The sequence below is a fragment of the Cetorhinus maximus genome, chromosome 11, assembly GCF_964194155.1.
Source record: "Cetorhinus maximus chromosome 11, sCetMax3.hap1.1, whole genome shotgun sequence".
Classification (NCBI taxonomy): domain Eukaryota; kingdom Metazoa; phylum Chordata; class Chondrichthyes; order Lamniformes; family Cetorhinidae; genus Cetorhinus; species Cetorhinus maximus.
In genome coordinates, this window is record NC_135889.1 from 91327899 (window position 1) to 91347598 (window position 19700).

Consider the following 19700-nt stretch of genomic DNA (forward strand, 5'->3'; position numbering starts at 1 on the left):
CGTGAGCAGTTGAAGGTTCACATATCCTGGCGGCACGGATCAGCTCATTCATCCTTTACCGGCATTGCAGGGCAGTCCTCTGCTGGAGCGTCTGAGCACTGACTGCCCTGGAGAATTCCTCCCATGCAGTGTCTGTCTCCCTGCTCAGACCCTCCTCCCATCCGGTGAAAAAGTGTGTCACTCCTGACCTCCGCTTGGTTGAGGAGGGTACTCAGGGAGAGGTTGCTGAACTTGGGCGCTGGAGCTCCATCTTCTCTTCTGGCCATCTCCTCATTCAGTATGGTGGCTAAGTTGCTGCCCGGCCGCCTTTTAAATATGGAACCCGGATATGATGGCAGGGAGCACACCATCCAGCCTGCCCCGCTGCAAAAAACGTCAAGAAACCCCCGACTGCATAATTAATGATGCCATGGTTGCACAATGCAGTATGAATTCCTGCAGTTTCCATGGCAGGAAACACTCCCCATCCCCACCCCTGCCACGAGTCTTAGCCCTGGAAGGGAAAATTCCGCCCACCATGATCACGTAGTTTTCGATGTCACAAGTCGCTTTGCTATCAATAGCACTGTCTGTAATAGTCATCCAGTTAAGCATGCCAGCTATACATGGTTACATGAACCTGTAAGATAATTGACCTCCGAGTTATACTGTTGAAGACAACCTGACCATCTGTAGATACATAGAGATTGATGACCAGTTCCTGGCATGGCTAACAATGTAGTCAACACTTGGTGATCGGTGCTGAGAGTATCTCCACCATAGAGACACATGTGCCAATGTTCACACGTGTTGATGCAGGTTAGTGCAGTAGAGAATTTGCATTCAGTTTCTGACAACAGGTGTGACGCATAAACGATTAGTCTTTTGCTTCCTTCAATGTACCGTGAGAGAACAGCTCCAGTTGCATTTCTTGAAGCACCTGTTGTGACATGTTTTACATGTGGATTGAAATGCACGAGGACCAGTGGAGACGTTATTTTCACCTTTAATATGCCAAATGCTGTTTGCTGTGCAATTGTTTACTCCCATTTTGCATCCTTGCATAGTAGCTCTTGAAGACGCTCTGCAATCCTTGCATCCTTATGAACAAATTTGTGATAAATGTCAGTAGTACTGAGGAATTATGCCAACTCTTTCATATGAGACAGGGTTGGAAGCGCATGAATGGCTTTGATATTGTCATGTGTCATGTGTAGGCTTTACTCCAGCTGCTGTCACTCTGTACCCTAGAAAGTCAATCTCAATGCTGCAAATGTGCATTTGTCCTTGTTGAGCATCAACTCACATTGTTTGAGTCAGGGGAGCATTGCAGATAACTGCTGATTGTGTTCTGCTTTGTCCATTTCATGGACAATAACATTGTCAAGAAGATTGAGACTCCCCTCAACATCTGACAAGACTGAAGAAATGATCTCCTGGAATGTGCTAGATGCTGAACTTAGTCCATAGGGCATTCTGCGGTACTGAAACACACTTTCAAGCTGTAAGATACTGACTTTGCTCCATTAGTGATATCTGAAGATAGCTTCATTGCTTGTCAAGCTTTGTGAAGGCTGTAGACTCATGAAATGATGTCAGTAGTTCTTGGATCGCAGGAAGTAGATAATTTCCTGGAATGATTGCTTTGTTGACCACCTTAAGGTCAACGCATAGTCTAAGTTCGCCATTTTTGCATTGTGTAATAACTAGGCTCAATATCCTTGGTGATGACTCGATTCGCTCAATGATACCATCCACTTCAAGGCGTTTCAGCTTCTGTGACACTTTGGCATGAATTGCAAACTGCAACCAGCTCAAATTTTGTGAAACTAGCAACATTGCCATGTTGAAACAAGGAGCATGGCAGTACCCCTTAATCTCCCCAAACTCAGCAAATAAGGAAGGATGCCGTTGTACATAGCCTGTGTCATCGATCATGTCAATGTATGATCCAGTGGGATCATCAAGTTTGAAGCCAAACTTATCAAAAAGGTTTATCCCCATAAGGCCTACGGCTACGTGGAATGTGAAGCTGTCTAGGGTGATGTATTTGTAGTGCACTGGAACAGTGATTGTTCTCAAAACTGGAATAATAAAGTCATCATAAGCTTGAAGAGAGTCTGTCACGGAAGTGAGAGAAAGCTAATGATGTTAGAGTTTGTTACTCAGTATATATACTTTCCGTCAACATCACTGAGAAGCGACATTGAATTGCCCGTGATCTCGATTGAGCCTCCCCTAACGTGACCTGGTGCTTAACCATCCGGGGTGCTATAACATGCCATACCTCACTCTCAGGAAGAGACTCTCCCATGTGTCGAACCGATGAAGTCCTCTTCTTCGATGACCTGCACATCTTTGCAAAGTGGTTCCACTTTAAACGTGAATTACATTTTTTCCCTTGAGCTGGGCATGGTGTTGTGAGTTGATGAGTGTCTCCACAATTTGGAAACATTTTTGAAGGTATCTGACCATGATGGGATAAGTATTAATGAGACTGTTGCGGTCTCTTTGTCTGTAACCATTGAATATGAGCCAGTTGGAGCAAGATATGTCTGCGACCCTGAATCTGTGCGTAACCTTTTTGAATCTAACATGGCAGATTCCATCTGGACTGTCAAAGTCATGGAGCAAAAGTTTCCATTGTGGAGACTAAGTGCGGTGGCAGGCAGGATAGTCGACGTGATTCCGGCTGGGTAGAAGGGCGAGTGAACACACGTGATCTTCCACTTTTGAGCTCATTGATTATGCGTCCACAAGGAGCTTGGTGAATTTTGTGGCGGAGCGGAGCGGGCAGGAAGTCACTGACCCCACCGTTACCTTATGGGGTCGAAGGTCCTGGCGCCATATTTAACAGATAGATGTTCACCCACTGCAGGAGTTCCGCACTTATCCTCCAGAGTCTTTGCAGCTGCAGCTCATACTGGAGAAGCTCGCAGATGTAGGCAACCACATCTGGGGACATACAAGAGCACCTCCGGCATTGCCTTTCGCTCAGCTCTAAATAAGAGCACAGCTGGCAATACACCCATGGTCGAACCAATGCTCGCCATTGTAGTGGTCTATGTTCGCCACCCTCTTCGCCTTATAAAGGCATCACTGCCTCTTGCTGCTCAGTCCCTTGCTCCTCCTGGCCCTGTGCCAACCGGTGATGAGTCCTCCTTCTCCTCATCTGGATCAGAGCCAATTCCTAGGCAGGGTTGCTTGAAGCCTGCATCACCAGCAGCTCGGTGGATGTGTGAACAAATTGAAGTGATACATTTAGTGAGCATTTCCTTTACAGATTTCCCTCCATCTCAAAGCCAGCAGGCCAGTGCTATGCCCTTCACCTGGCCTCTGTCTAGACATGGCATCTCCACCCTCCCCTTCCAGGTAAAGGACATCCTGGAGGACCAGAGATGGGTGTTCCTCCCATTTATACATGACTGTAAATGGAGACATTGCTCTTTGACCAGAGCTATGTGCAAGAAGCCTCACGGGGACACTTTTCCATTTGTCTCCACTACACTTTAGTCTCTATAGAGAGACCATTGCCTTGGCAGCATTGAAAAACTAAACACGTCATCCCTTGTCAGGCATGACCATTCACCCGGGAGGATGGAGGTTTGGAGTTACAAGTTGGCTGCTCTCCACCAACCATGCCCCTTGGAGGCATCCAAATACCTCCCTTCCCATCTCACTTCATCCCTGCCTCGGACTGCAGCCAATGGCAAATGGCACAGAATAACGGCAGCTCCACACCTTGCTGAGATCTCAACATTCTGAGACCACGAGTTGGGAACAAACCTGCTGCAATGTAGGCTTCACTATAGAGAGGAGAACACAACTGAGCATCTTTGACATCCAGTTGCCTCATAATTATTAGTCGGCCACTTGTGCCGACTTTGAACTCTACCCACCCAAAACATCCCACCTCTCACCTCAAGGGATCTCACTGACTGACTAACTGCATGGTCAAGCACATCACCTTTTAATCTCGCTCCACCACCTTCTCCCCCAGTCACCCACCAACTTCCCCCCATCATGATAGACCCACCCAATATCACCATTCCTCTCTACTCTGTCAACTTTGAATCTCCCCCTATTACCTGTGACCCTGTCATGATCCACCTCCAGATGCCTTTCCTCCCTTCAGAGCCGACACCCCTTACCAACCCCATGTCCACCCTGACCCTGCCCTCTCCCATTATCCAAGTCACATGTCTTGTCCCCCTCCGTGATCCACCCAATGAGACCTTCACCTATCAGACTCTCACCCTGGACCATCCACCCTACCCCATCTCACTCCCCCCTCTAACTGTAACAGTTCCCTCCTGTCACCAGTACCCTGAGTTCACCTCCCAGGACTCCACCATCAACATCACTGACCACGCCCGCTTAGACACTCGCATCCTCTCCCCCCCTACTTCTCCAGGCACTCTCCTCCATCCCTTCCCCGAACATTCCTCCCTTTTACCCGGACACTCTCCTCACCCTTACCCTGTAAGTCTGCTTCCCCTGTCCAGCCTTCGCTCCACCCTTCCACACTATCCCCCTTCCAGCCTTTGCCTGTTTTTCTTGTCCAGCCTTAGGGCAGTGTTTGCTAACGGCATTCAAATGAAGTTATGCAAGGTCCCCAAGAAGGAGAAAGCAACATCTACTGACCTCAAAGTCATGGAAGAGGTGAAGCTCACCAGGTGCATGCCACTGGCATGGAACTTAATTTGGAGGACGAGCTTAATTTCAGCGAGGTAGCCTTATAATGAGCATGAATGAGATACTAGTGCAATTGGGGTTCCGGACATTGTTAGTCGGGAAGCTCAACACGAGTTTAACCCGCTTTGAAAGGCAGGAGAACAAAATTCAAACAGCTTATCCTACCATTGGGAAACAGATTTTTTGCCTCCTGCCAAATTAATTGCTGCTGGCAGGACCTGGTCTGGCCTACATGTAACTCCAGATCCACAGCAATATGGTTGATTCTTAACTGCCCACTGCAATGGCCTAGCAAAATCTGGTCAGAAGGTTCCACCCTTGGGTTTTTCCAAGGTTAAATCATCATCCTCCATGAGGAGGCGTTCTTTAATTCATGGAATTGAAGTCCTTTTTTCAATTAACTGTCACAAATTAGCTCATTGGTTAGTTTGCCAAATTTACATGTAGAAGCCAACTGCCATAACACTGTCACATTTTGTTTTATGGGCTCACTATTTCCTTGGCACCTTTGGAGGAATATATATCATTCAATCATCACATTTTTCTTTAGCCCAATACTTCCATGAGGATGACTATGTCAGACTGTTGCTTGACTAGCCTGTGAGATAGTTCTCCCAATTTTGGCACAAGTCTCCAGACGTTAATAAGGAGGGCTTTGTAGGGTCGACATGGTGGGGTATGCCATTGTAATTTCTGATGCCTAGGTCAATGCCATTTGGTCCATCCGGTTTCATTCCTTATCAATTTTTCTGTGGTAGTTTAATACAACTGAGTGGCTTGCTAGGCCATTGCAGTGGGCAGTTATGAATCAACCATATTGGGATCTGGAGTTATATGTAGGCCAGACCAGGTAAGAGCAGCATATTTCCTTTCCTAAAGGACATTAGTGAACTAGATTTTTTAAAAAAACAATTGATTCATGGTCACCTTTACTGAGACTAGCTTTTAACTCCAGATTCATTAATTGAATTTAAGTTCCACCAGCTGGCATGGTGGGGTTTGAACCTGTGTTCCCAGAGCTTTATCCTGAGCCTCTAGATTACTGGTTCCAATAATATTATCACTATGCTGCCACCTCCTCCTTAAACTGGGCTGGAGCCAGTAAGTTTAAACCATTCTCCATCATCCTCAAGGTGACTAAATTTTATGAAATAAAACAAGGTACACTTCAACCATAGGACCAGGGCGTTGGGCTGCTGGTGATCATAACAGCAGATGGGTAGGGGGGTGGTGGGGGGGGAGGGGTGTTGCTTATGATCATAAGGTGGTGCTGGTGACCATTAGAATGGTGGGGGTTGGCAATGCTAGTCACCATGAGTGCAGGGAGAGGACAGTTCCTGTTGATCATGAGAACAGAGGATGGTGCTGGTGACCACAACTCCCCATGCTGGTCAACAGCCACAGCGTGCATACTCAAGGGCAATTTGAGATGGGCAATTAAAAAAATGCTGGCCTAGCCAGTCCCATGAAAGATTAAAAAAAAACACAAAGTCAAGACTCCCAAACTCAACCTCCCATAGGCTGTCCTAGAAATAAGGGATAAAAGGTGTCCCTTAAGGGATGCGGGACAAACAGTCAAAATAAGGGACAATCCCTTAAAATACAGTACAGCTGGGTTGCCAACCTCATCGCCAGTTGTTGTGTTTTATATCTTGGAGATATGCTGCAATGCAAACCAAGTTCTATATGTGCACGAACTTTATTTATCATGTTTTTAAATGTCTGCTGTCATGCCTACAGCTTCTTGCTTCAGCTTAGTTTCTCTTACTCAGTAACCACACCCAGGCTTGGCTAACAGTAAGTACACAGAACAGAATCAACAGACATTCATTATCAAACTCTGAACAATTGGACACTAAAGTCAGTACAAGTAATTGCCACATGTGGTGACTTCATAATCAAAAGTAATGTGCAACCTGTGGAAACATAACATTGAAATAATCACACATGTTTATAAGTGAAAAACATTTTATTTTACAGGTGTAACTGTGCAAGCTCTTTCTACTGTTCCTGTTATGTTCAATTATTGGGTAAGTTCGTGGGCCCAAAGTAAAAATATGAGTATATTGCCTTTCTGGTTATTGATTAATATCTTTTATCCATTGTCCCCGCAAAGGAAAGTATCTTATAACAAGTTACTTATTTCATGTTTGGCAGTGTTCACAGTAGGGTTGTCCCTCTGAATGTTTAACTTTTATCAAATCAGTACCTCTGGCAGCTATAAAAACTAAATTGTAGTAACCATAAATATGTCATTTGATTATATAAAAGAAGGACTGTTGCTAACACTAAGTTTAAAAAATATATATATATATGGTATAGAAAATAAAATGTTGATACTGTGCTTATTATAATCAAGTTTTCAGGGCTGTTATCAGGGTAAAGATAAACTATGCTGTATTAGATAGAATAGGTTCGCTCGTTCTACACTCACAGTAGGGAAGACACACTTAAAGTAGCATGAGTCAGAAAAAGTGCTGCAAAACTGCATTGCCAATACGTAGTGGTATCACTGCAAAATAGTCTCTGTCTCTCCTCTCTCACATTTTATTAATACTCTCCATTTTGTTTCTCTTTATTTATTATTTTGCTACCCTCCTTTACTTCTGTTCTATCTCTTTCTTTTTCCACTTTTGTTTCTCTCACTGTCTTCATCCATTTCTGTTCCTCTCATTTTCCTTCACTTCTGCTTTTCATTCTTCACCCTGTTTTTCTCTTCTCCTTCACTTTTGTTTTATTCGCTACTTTCACTTCGGTCCCTTTGCCCTCCTCCTTCCCTTCTATGTTTCTCTTTGCCCTCACCTTTCCCTTCCAGCTGTGTGACTCATTTTTCTCTATTTTTACTTCTCAACTCCTTCACCCTGGTCTCCCCCTTAATCTGATTTAAGAAAGAACTTGTTTTTGCACCATGCTTTTCATAACCTCAGGATGTCATAAACCAATTCACAGCCAATGAAGTGTAGTCCATGTTGTAATGTAGAAAAACATTGGTCTCTAGCTCCTTCCTCTGATTCTCTGTTCCTACTCACTATGTTCTGCCTCCCCATCATCTCTTATGTTTCAGTGTCCTAATTCGCTTCTTTCCTTTTCTTCTCTCCTTTTGCCACTTCAGTAGCTTTCCTTTCACTCTGCAGCATGGGGAAAATGAGGAAGCCAAAAGAATCTTTGAATCAGATAACAAGCAGGACTTTAAAATGGAGAAGGAACAGGATGGTTCCAATAAAGCATGAGAAAAGAATGATTCACCCAAGAAGGACATTATATAAAAAGTGCACCAAAGGGACAGACTTGTAAAAAAAAAGAACCAGAGAAATGAAGAGACTTAGAGAGTTGGGAGAACTGTCCTCCCAACAGCAATATCATAAATCATGTTAACACAAGGTGCATCACAGAAGCAATATTAAACAAAATTTGACATTGCGCCACATGAGGAGATATTAGGACAGGTGATCAATAGCTTGATAGGTTTTAAGAAATGCGAAAGGGAGGAGAGAGAGCTAGAGATGGAGAGATTTAGGGAGGCAATTCCAGCGATTGGGGCCAAGACAATTGAAGGCCTGGCTGCCAAAGGTGGAGTGATTAAAATCAGTAATGTGTAAGAGGCCAGAATTGGAGGAGCACTGAGATCGCAGAAGGTTGCAGGGTTGGAGGAGGTTACAAAGATAGTGAGGCATGAGGCCATGGAGGGGTTTGAAAGCAAAGACGAGAATTTTAAAATTGAAATATTTCTGGACTGGGGGTCAATGCAGGTCAGCGAGCGCTGGATGTTGAGGAAATGGGACTTGATGCAAGTAAGATTATGAGCAGCAGAATTTTAGATGAGCTCAAGTTTACAGAGATTGCAATTTGAGATCCTAGCCAGGAGAGCATTGGAATAGTTGAATCTAGAGATAAGAAAGGCAAGAATGAGGGTTTCAGCAGTATATAAGGTGAGGCAGGGTCAATTGTATAGGGCACAGGAACAACCCACCTAGCCATCTCAGGCAGTGGATTGCTCTGTGTCCTGTACAATCGTTACCAATTAGAATCAATACATTGAATTTCATGCATGGAATTACATAGAATTTACAACAGAGAAGCAGGTCATTTGGCAACAAGTGGGTGTATCTACACCTGATGGACTGCAGCGGTTCAAGAAGGCAGCTCACCACCACCTTCTCAAGGGCAACTAGCAATGGGCAATAAATGCTGGCCCAGTCAGCGAAGCCCACATCCCTATAATGAATTAAAAAAAAGTCTATGCCAGTATTTGTTCTTCACATTAGTATCCTCCCACTGTACTTCATCTTACCCTTTTAAAATATTCTTCCACTTCTTCCTCTCTCGTGTACTTAACTAGCTTCTGCTTAAATGCAGTTATGTTATTCACCTCAGCCACTCCATGTGATAGCCAGTTCCATATTCTCAACACTCTTGAGTAAAGATATTTCACTTGAACTCCTTATTTGATTTATTCATGACTCGGTCATATTTTGGTACCACAAGTGGAAATATCTTCCCTCCATCTACCCTTTTGAACCACTTCATAATTTTAAAGAGCTCTATTAGGTCAGCTCTCAGTGTTCTGTTTTTTAGAAAAACAAACTCCAATTTGTTCAGCCTTTCCTGAAAGTGGGCACAATGCGCTCTATATAAATTATAAATGTCTGCTTTACTTCAATCAAGCAGCCTATCTATTTGAATAAATATACATATATTGCTGTGATGCCGAACAAAATGTAACTCCAGGGTTGGCGAAATAGTTTTAGATTTATAAAATCAAACATTTGGTCACTTAAACACCCCAACAAACATAATGTAGCACACGAATATATGAACATACGAATTAGGAGTAGGAGTAGGCCAGTTGGCCCCTCGAACCTAGGTTGGAGTAAATAGGTGGAATTCAGGTGGAATTTAATCCAGGCAATGGGAATCTCATCCACCAGCTGGAAAGCCAGCAAGAGCACCATGTCGCCTTTGTTGGGAGAGGCACAGCCTGTTAAATGCCTAACAAGCATTTAAATGGCCACCATTGGGCCTTCCTGGAATTAAGGACCCAGGGGGCGGAAATCCTGCTCCCCGCGAGCTGCTGGCCAATCAGAGGCCAACAGCTCTCATTGCAGGTAGCGCCACTTGGAGCAGTTGTAACTGCCAGCAATACACCCAGCAGTGCCACAGGATTAACCAGGAACCTGAGGCTAAAGGTAAGGATGGAATAGGAATCAAGGAAGTGGGGAGCGGGATCGGAGGCAAGGACATGGGAGTAGCTTTCAGCGGTCTTTCCCTTTCCCAATGGCGGGTCTCTCGATCAGACACTGAGTGCCTTTGAAAGACAAGCACCCACCCCTCCCCACCCCCACCCCAGGACTGTGCAAGCAAATGCAGCAAGGGATTGTTTCTCAGGCTTCCCACTTAAAGGCCTCAGTTAGACTCCAGGTGGGAAGGCCGCCCGCGAGCTTCCTGCCTCAGAGTTAATCAGGGTGGAGGTCGGAAGGCATCGAAGTCTCCACCCGGCAGCCTCCCACTCAGTTAGCTGCTCCACCCCACCACCAAACTCACTGCTGGGATGTGGAGGGGGGGGCATTAAATTCCGCTCATAATATTTGCACAAGCTTTCTTACAATAATAGAAAACTATTTGTGTTAGTCCTCAGGATTTGAAAAACGTTGTAACTTCTCTTATTTTAGCTTGCAGGGAGAATAATTTAACAGAAATATCAAAATATATTCTCTTAGAAAGCTTAGCCACTTGTGTTCGAAGTAACACTTGTTTTTTTCATTTTCATAGGCAAAACCCAAGGACACCTTGGATCTGTGCCGTATTTTGAATGATGACCTTGCAGCCACAGTGCGTAAACACCCAACGAGATTCATTGGTCTTGGTACTCTGCCCATGCAGGACCCGGAACTTGCTGTTCAGGAAATGCATCGTTGTGTGAAAGAGTTAGGATTTCCTGGAATTCAAATTGGCTCCCATATCAACGATTGGGATCTAAATTGTCCAGAGCTTTATCCAGTGTACGCTGTAAGCACTAATAAATTTTCAAATTATTTATGCTTTGACAAGCTTCTACAAGAAATGTTTAAAGTGTCACATGTAGAATTAATTTAGAAATATGTATAAATGCACAGAGGGGGAAAAATACTGAGTTTCATAAAAGCATTGACACTAAATTTTTAGATTCATGACTGTGCTAACCTTTCATTAACAAAAGGCAGGATTTCTCCCATGGGCTTCAGGACCCTGATGCAGGGTCAAATGGAGTTCAGAAGAACGCAATGTGTGAGAACAGTCGTCCGGATGTGATTTTCCTCAAATTAGCCAGTTAATGGCCAGAGGGCAGGCTCGTTGCCCAATTAAGGGCAACAGGCTGGCTGTCAAAGCCGGAAGGCCAAAAAGAGGCCTCTAGGCATTGATGAAGCAGCAGGCTGTCTTTCAGATAACTATGAGAGAAGGAACTTTCATTATTTTGAGGTGCCCACTCTCCAAGTTTTTAAACTTTAAAATAAAAAGAGCCCTTAGCAGTTTGACCACCACTGTGCAGCCTGCGTCTGCAGCCAAAGTCAGGCAGGCGGGGCAGCCCTCAATGCCTGCCTGGAGTGCTGGTCCACTGGTCTGCTACCAGGAGGCTGCCTGCGGACAGCTAGCCTAATCCCCAATGCCTCTGGGGACTGTTGTCCGAAGTCAGCCTCCCAGTAGCAGACCAGCAGATCAGCACTTCAGGCAGGCGTTGAGGGCTGTCTGGATTTTCCAGTTGGCCTCTGACAATAGGCCTTAATAAGCCTTTAAAGAGCCTTAATTTATTTTTCTGCCACCACCTCCCCACTTCCCCATCTCACCTGCAGGAAAATGGTTCAGGGGCAAGACGGTCCCAGCAAACCAGCACACCAGTTGGCAGCGCGAAATTCCCACTGACCTCTGTGCGCACCCCCATCGGGGCTTAACAGCTCAGTCCAAAATTTCAGTCTACTTATGTAATGTTTGTAGCTGCAACTCAGGGAAGTACCTCTGATACTTCCTGTACTGCCGCCTGGACAATGACCCCACCACCAAACATCAAGCAAACATTTTCAAGACCATCACTGACTTTTTCTTTTCTGGATATCTTCCAACCGTGGCTTCCAGCCTCATAGACCAACGCCCCACCCCCACCCCCAACAGCCCAATTCTACCTCCTTCCCAAGATCCACAAACAGGGCTGACCTGGTAGATCCATTGTTCCACTCTGGCTGCTCCACAAAACTGATTTTCTTTCCTATAACAACTATTTTTTCTCCTCTTGTCCAGTCTCTTCCTATCTACATCAATCACTCTTCCGATGCTCTCCATCACTTTGGCAGTTTCCAGTTTCCTGGTCCAATCCGTCTCCTTTTCACCATGGACAAACAATCTCCCTACACCTCCATTCCCTCGCCAAGGCTGTCTGAGGAGTTTCCATTTTCCCATGAATGGAGGTCAACCAATCCCTATTTACCACCACCCTCCTCCGCCTGGCTGAATTTGCTCCAACATTGAACAACTTCTCCCTTAACCCCACACATGTTCTCCAAAAAAAAGGTACTGCTATATGAACAGTATGGGTTTATCTTTGTCTTTCATTTTGTGGGATATATGGGGCACTCTTTGTTTCATTTCCACTTAGGTCCCTTCCCTCACTCTTTTACCAAAACATTAATGATGCTATCAAAGCTTTTTCCTGCTCTTGCCCTGAACTAAAAAATTTCACCAACCTTGCTTCAAATTTCCACCCTTCTCTTGCCTTCACATCGTCCATCTCCAACTCTTCTCTTCCCTTCCTTAACCTCTCTGTCTCCATTTCTGGGGATAGGCTATCAACCAATATTCACTATAAGCCCACAGTCTCTGACAGACTTCCAACGCTTCCAAAATGTCTTCCTTTTTCCTCAACCAACGGTTCCCAACCCCCATGGAAACAGATTTTTTTGCCTCCTGCCAAATTCAGTACCCCTGCCCACCATAGTTCCTGCTGCTGGCAGTATTGGAAAATTCCACCCGTAAGTAAAAAGGAATGTGCCAGAACTTTGGGTTGGATTTAACCAGCCCTCTAGGGACAGGCTGGGAGGCAGGGAGGAGATCCTGGAAGATAGCAAAGGAACGGCCGGAGGGTGGGGGTAGGGGGTGGTGTAGTGGCGTGCCCGTCGTCTTTCCGCTGCCGTGCTATTTTACCAGCGGTGGGGAAGCCACTTAAGCGCCCAATTAAGGGCCTCTTTCCACCACCGCTGGCATTTACTAACGGTGGATGAATCCTCCACCATATGAGGAGTGCTTAGTGAACCTCGGCAGCCTCTCTGAAGGCTCAGGTGTGGGGGGCCCGCTATTCTGGCCCTCCTATTTGGGCACCCTGTGGCCCACGCCGGGGCCTCCCGCCTCGCCTCAAGCATTTGTGGGACCCCAGCTGCATATTTCAGAGGTCAAGCAATGGCTACCTCTGCAGCAACCCTTCCCCGCACCTCCCTCTCCTCAACAACAATTCCCCCCACCCTATCCCCAGTCTGCCCAACTGGCCCTGGCAAATACAGACCCCCTTTAACTGGTTTGGAGGGCGGCCTGCGTTCTTGGGGTTCTCTCTACCAGGCACAGTCCCAGCAGTGGCCACCTCTCCCGGTGGAGCTATTGAGACTGCTGAGCTGTCAACACTCCAATTGGCCGGTGGAACCTGTGGGGCTGGCAGTGGTCCTTTGAAGGTATGGCAACCCCGATGGCAAGTTGTTAATTGCCTGACCTCTGAAATATGCAGCCAGGATCCCACAATGGCTGAGACGAGGTCATCACTGGCTTTGCGGACTGTCATCAGGCTGCAATGACAAAATTCCGCTCATTGTTTCTTTCCAAAAATGAAATGAAATGCCAGGTCAGCTCAGTAATAAAGCAGGCTGATGTTCCAGTAGCCCCCAACTTGGCAAAACATGGGTCCATGTCTGAGACAAAAGGAATATACTGCGGACGCTGGAAATCTGTCTGGAAATCGAGTCCGCCATAATGGACTCGAAACGTTAACTCCGTCTTTCTCTCCACAGATACTGTTAGACTTGCTGAGTTTTTTTCCAGCTCCTTCTGTTTTTGTTTCATGGGTTCATGTCTATGGTTTTTGCTCCCAACAACTTTCCAAATGTGGTGCAAAAGAACGGAGGAAAATTATATATCACCCAAGTTACTCTCATGCACCTCATAACAGCCAAATTAAGAATGGCAAGAGAACTGTCTCTCAGTGAGTTTACCAGTGACTAGCTGAGCCACACAGTTCAACATGGTCCTAGGCTCAATCCTCAGTCAGTGTTGAGTTAGGTGATCTCAGTCCCTGCATTAGCCTAAACTCTCCATAATTGGTAATACCTCCTGAAAGTGTGAATGTTGAATAAAGATAGGGTCCAGTTCAAAAATCTAGGCTAACCCTCAGTACCGAGGGAATGCTGCACTGTCAGAGGTGCCATCTTTTGGGTGAGACGTTAAGCCAAGGCCCCAACTACCCTCTCAGGTGGACATGAAAGAACCCATGGCACTATTTTGAAGAAGACCAGGGGATTTATCCCTAGTGTGCTATCCCTCAATCAATGTCACACAAACAGATTATCTGTCCATTATCATATTACTGTTTATGCGCTTGCTGTGCACAAATTAGTTGCCGCGTTTCCTATGGTGTAACAGCGATTACACTTCAAAAATATTTCATTGGCTGTAAAGCACTTTGAGATGTCTGGTGGTCGTGAAAGAAGCTATATAAATGCAAGTCTATTTCTTTTTAATGGGAATGCACCTATGTGTTTGTAGAGTGTACTGATATTCACTGTCAAGACTACCTGAACCAGGTATTGGAGACAACTAAGAAAGTAACCAGTAAAGAGAGGGAAATGAGAGGGAAAACAGAACAAAAATAACATTTGCAGCCCAGAAGGTGGTATGCTTATATATGAGAAATATGAAAATAAATTTAAAATGGATCAATGAAATAATTTTTAAGACATATTGATAAAACTGTATCATTGTCACTAATGAGGAGACATGTTGGAAACAAATATTCTGATCCTACTGTGCTGTATCCCAAAATATATTTAGAAATTATTACTGGGCAAACAGTATCAGATTGTCAAGTGAGCAATTTTACCCTGTACATGGAACTGATTAATGAGAAAATTATGTATCATTGTTTGACATTTCAATATCACTTGAAAAACTCAACACTTCCCATTGCTTTTCTTTTAAGGCTGCAGAAAAGTTAAAATGTGCCATATTTGTACACCCGTGGGATATGAAGACAGATGGGAGAATGTCCAAGTACTGGCTTCCATGGCTTGTAGGTTAGTATTAATACAGAGATCTGCACACAATCCCTGGCATATTGCATTATAGGTCACGGTAATCCTGTAATTCTGTAATCCTCCATAAACTGATATTACAATCTCAAGCATGCTACTTTGGAGAGCTTTGGAGAGGGAGGAAAAATTAGAGAGAGAGCCAGGCAGGCCACACTCACATTGCATGTAACACAGAATTAACTCAAGAAATGGAAGATTCCAAGCATTCCAAACCCACAATCTCTACCACCAAGAAGGACAAGGGCAGAAAATGCATGTGAACACCACTACCTGCAAGTTCCCCTCAAGGCCACACACCATCCTGACGTGGAACTATATCATCGTTCCTTCAGTGTCACTGGGTCAAAATCCTGGAACTCTCTCCCTAGTGGCAATGTGGGTGTATCTACACTACATGGACTGCAGTGGTTCAAGAAGGCAGCTCACCATCACCTCTTCAAGGGTAATTAGTATGCGCAATAAATGCTGGCCTAACCAGCGATGCCCACATCCTGTGAAAGAATTAAAACTGGAGTATCATTTTCAACAGCTATATATGTTAACTTATCCTCCATTCTACTTAATCATTGCCAAAAATAGGAAACTAAGTTGTGGGGGTGAGATTAATTTTGGGTGCTGGTGTAAAATGGGCCACTGGACTTTGGGGCTAGAGTTTTTGACGGAGCAGGGACACATCAACCATGGGCCTGAAAGCCAGGGACAATCTCACCTCCATTGTTTGCGGGACTCCTGGCAGCATTTTTTTGCTATCCAGCAGCTAATTAATTTCTATCAGTATTCCCATCCCTTTAAAAGACAAGAGCCCGCCCCCAAGAGCTGCTGGTCAGTCGGAGGGTTGGCAGCTCTTCAGTCTCAGCAGCAACAATAGAAGCAGTGGCCACCGCTGGGACTGCACCCGGCTGAGTGGACACCATGGAAGCAGGGCACCATCACAACCAGCACATACTATTTGGGGTTGTCAGGCCAGTTAGGCAGGCCCTGACAAAGAGGAATAAGGAGGTGGGTAAGTGCGGGGCAGGGGGCCTTGCTTGCCATGGGGGCAGCCATTGAAGCTGGGGCCTTCCGTGAGCCCCAGAGTGCCTGATTAGGAAATCCCCTCCCTTCAAGGTTTTACCAGGCACTCTCTCCATCTGGTAAAATGGCAGGAGCTGCGGGAAGAGGCCCTTAGTTGGCTGCTCAAATGGCTCTATTGTTCTCTGGGCAGGAGGGCATCCTCTATCACCCGCCTTGTGAGGGCCCCACCTCCAAACCTGTCCCTAGATGGGTGTAAAATCCAGCCCTTACAGCCTGTTTCATACTCTACCTGATAATCTCAGACCTTGAGCTCCCCTGTTCCATTCCTGGTAGTGGCAAAATTACAAACAAATTAGCTGCTGCATAATGGCTAGTTCCTGGCCTCTCTCTGTTTCTCCCTCAAATTCATATGCAGAGCCACCTTGACACTTGAATTACACTGAATGGGATTTTACAACAGAAGAGGAAAAATATCAAACTGCTAACAACTATTATTTTCTCATTCTGTAATCTCATCAAACTGAACATGTTCAGAGTCTCAAAACAATATCTCAAAGTTCATTAACTTTCAACAAGACTGGAAATCACATTCCGCCTTTTGCTTCAACAAAATTACCCAGAAACGGTGTAAAAGGGATTGTGTTCTGAAGAGTAAGCCTAGAGTCAATTGCTTTATCTGCTCAAGCAAAAGCAAAACTCTGTTAAATTAAACCCCAGATATCTATAGTATACATAGGAGGTTTTGTGATGCAACGGGTAGTGTCCCTGCCTCGGATCCAGAAGCTCTAGTTTCAAGTCCCACTCCAGGACTAGATGGCCAGAGAAAGTGCGTTCATAATGCAGCCAAACAGGTTGAGTGTCAACTTTTTAAGTCCTTCCTGCACATGCCAATAGCAGGCAGTAAGAGTATGAGTGATTCTTGGTCAGCCAAGTGATGGAAAGAAATTGGAGCCTCCAGCATTACTATTCATAGCTTCAGCACTACAACATCCATGTGAAAGTGTATATCGCCAAAACAACTCTGACCCCTTTGGGGGCCAGTTGACTGCCCAGCTGGTGTGGATCAGATTGGTGCCACCAGCATGGGGTTCATTGTCAACATGTAGGTGTTCACTAGTGTGCAAGTCTGTGAAATTAACGCTAACTTCAATCTATGGTCCTGGAGGTAGTTCAGACATCTTGAGCGAATCATGAAGATTTGACATTGCGATTTCCCTAAGGAGTTGTTTGGTTTTTGACAATTCCCTGGTGACCTTCATGTGCTATATCTATAACACATTCTCTCAATGATAGTAGAATGACAATACAATGCCATATAACACAAGATCAGATTTGGTTGCAATGTTTTCGAACATTGTGAAAACGTTGGGCCATAACTTCTGTGGAGTGGCAATCAAAGTCAGATTGGAGGGAGTGGGGGGTTTGGATGGTCTGTGAGGAGGCGGTCAGTGTGGGAGGTGATCAGTCGGGGGTGGGGGTGGTCAATGGAGGGGTTGTCAGTGGAGGGGGTAGTCAATGGGGGGGGATCAGTGGTCAGTGGGGAGTGGTTAGTGGGGGGTTGGTCAGTGGATGGGGTAGTCAGTGGGGGGTGGTCAGTGGGGGTTGGTCAGTGGGGGAGTAGGCCAGGCCAGGTGAGGAAGGTAGATTTCCTTCCCTAAAGGGCATTAGTGAACCATTTTTACAACAATCGACAATGGTTTTGTGCCTATCATTAGACTTTTAATTCCAGATTTTTAGTGAGTTCAAATTTCTCCATCTGCTGTGGAGGGATTCAAACAAAGATCCCTAGGGCATTACCCTGGGTCTCTGGAATACTAGTCCAGTGATAATACCATTACATCAATGCCTCAGAAGACAATTTTTCATATGTTGTATTTTCTTAGGCATGAAATGGGTTGTTGGTGCATTTTTGGCTGAGACATAGGCTGGGATTTTCCATGCCCGCTGGCATCAGGCGTGTTCCATGGCGTGAGTGGACAATATGGTAAGAAGGCCAAAAATTGGTTTCATCACATCGTGAAACTAGTTTGTGATCGTTTGCTCTGTCCACCAATGGCGGGCCATATTTCCTTCCTTCGGATGTGGGGAACCTCAATGTAATACATCAGCATATCATTGTAAGGCCAGCCCACCAGAATTGTCCCCACCCATTAGATTGTCCACCCACATCGGTGGGAAAACGCACCGATGTGTTTCACAACAGCATATATAAGGCGTGCACTTGGCAGGCTGCATTTCACTCAGGACTTCGAGGCTTTTTTGCCTACCTTGCTTCGGTCAGCACTCGCAGTCATCAGTGTCAGGCTTTATAGGCAGCACCACATCACTTATAGGGGGGTTCACAGGCAGGTCTCTCCCTACCAGATCAGCCATATGTGGGTGGCTTTGCAATGGCTGCAGGGCTAGGGCTTGCGTGGGGAAGGGGGAGAAGTGGTCTAGGGAAGGGAAGAGGCTGCAGTATGAGGGCTATACTGGGGAAGGAGGGTATCCCAGGGCATGTGTGGGGGCACATGTTGATCTGTGCAAGTGGCTTCACGATGGTAAGGGCTTAGGGGGAAGTCTCCATGGGAGATGAGGCCAGATGTAAGGGTATGTGTGTAAGAATGGGTGGTGATGTCCCTAGAGCTGGCAGTGAGTGAGATGCCAGCGAATGAGTGATGGGCTTGAGTGTGTGAGTTTAGAGTGATGAGATGGTTGCCATACCCTGGCGGCATGGATGAGATCATTCATCCTCTATCTGCATTGGATAGCCAACCTCTTCTGTGCAGCACTGGCACTGATCACCACTGCCATCAACTCCCAAGCTGGAGTGGTAATGTTGCTGCCCATCCTGCGGCCAGAGCAGGGATAGAGGACATACAGTCAGCCTCCATGGTGTCCAAAAGGCACTCAGGGCTGCAATCTTCTTGCCTTTCAGGGCCATGTCTTCATTGCTGCAGTCCTGGACTGGAAGCACTGAGTGCGGCTGTACTTTAAATGTGGTGTCTGGCGTGATGAAGCAGCGAAGTAACAGCATGGCAGGTGAATTGGAGCCTGCCTGCCATCGAAACGGTGTGCATTCCAAGAATACATAATTAATGCGGTGGGTTTGGAACGAGACAGCGTGTAAACCCGCCATTGCGGCCGACAAGTAAAATGTCATTTTTCCTGCCCACTACTGCACTTAGTGCAAATCTGGGACAATTCTGCCCATAGTCATTTTGCTCAGGTGTAACTGTCTAAAAAATATCTTCCAATTTTTCACCTCCATTGTGGAGAAATAAGGTCTTTTTTCTATTGTCATCTGTGATTGCGAAACCTACCATAGTGCCTTCAAAATGTGGAATGCCTCTAAGAACAGACCACAGTGTCAATGTGTTCCCTAAATCTCCAATTTAAAATGCTGTCTGCAGGAAGTAGACAAACACTCTCCAAAAGTTGCATACCTGAAGTAATGGTTCCTATTTTTCATTCTCTTTATTGCCATTGTGAAGTTCTTGTGAAGAAAGTAAAGGGGCATTCAGAATCAAAACTGCAGGTGTTGTGGGATCTGCACTCATCCAGGCAAATAGGGAGTATTCCATCTCACTTCTGACTTGTGTCTCGTAGATGGTGGACAGGCTTTGGGGGGTCAGGAGGTGAGTTACTCGCCGAAGGGTTCCTAGCCTCTGACCTGCTCTTGTAGCCACAGTATTTATATGACTAGTCCAGTTCAGT

At 45.6% G+C, this 19700-nt stretch overlaps 1 protein-coding gene across 1 annotated transcript in view; it reads left to right on the plus strand.

Annotated features, from left to right (window-relative positions):
- The window catches only part of acmsd (aminocarboxymuconate semialdehyde decarboxylase), a 50403-nt gene that overhangs the window by 12705 nt on the left and 17998 nt on the right, over positions 1-19700 (plus strand). Inside the window, exons 4-6 of the mRNA XM_078552411.1 lie at positions 6655-6704; positions 10444-10680; positions 14879-14972. Coding sequence (XP_078408537.1) covers positions 6655-6704; positions 10444-10680; positions 14879-14972 — 381 coding nt within the window. The remainder of the gene's footprint in view (positions 1-6654; positions 6705-10443; positions 10681-14878; positions 14973-19700) is intronic.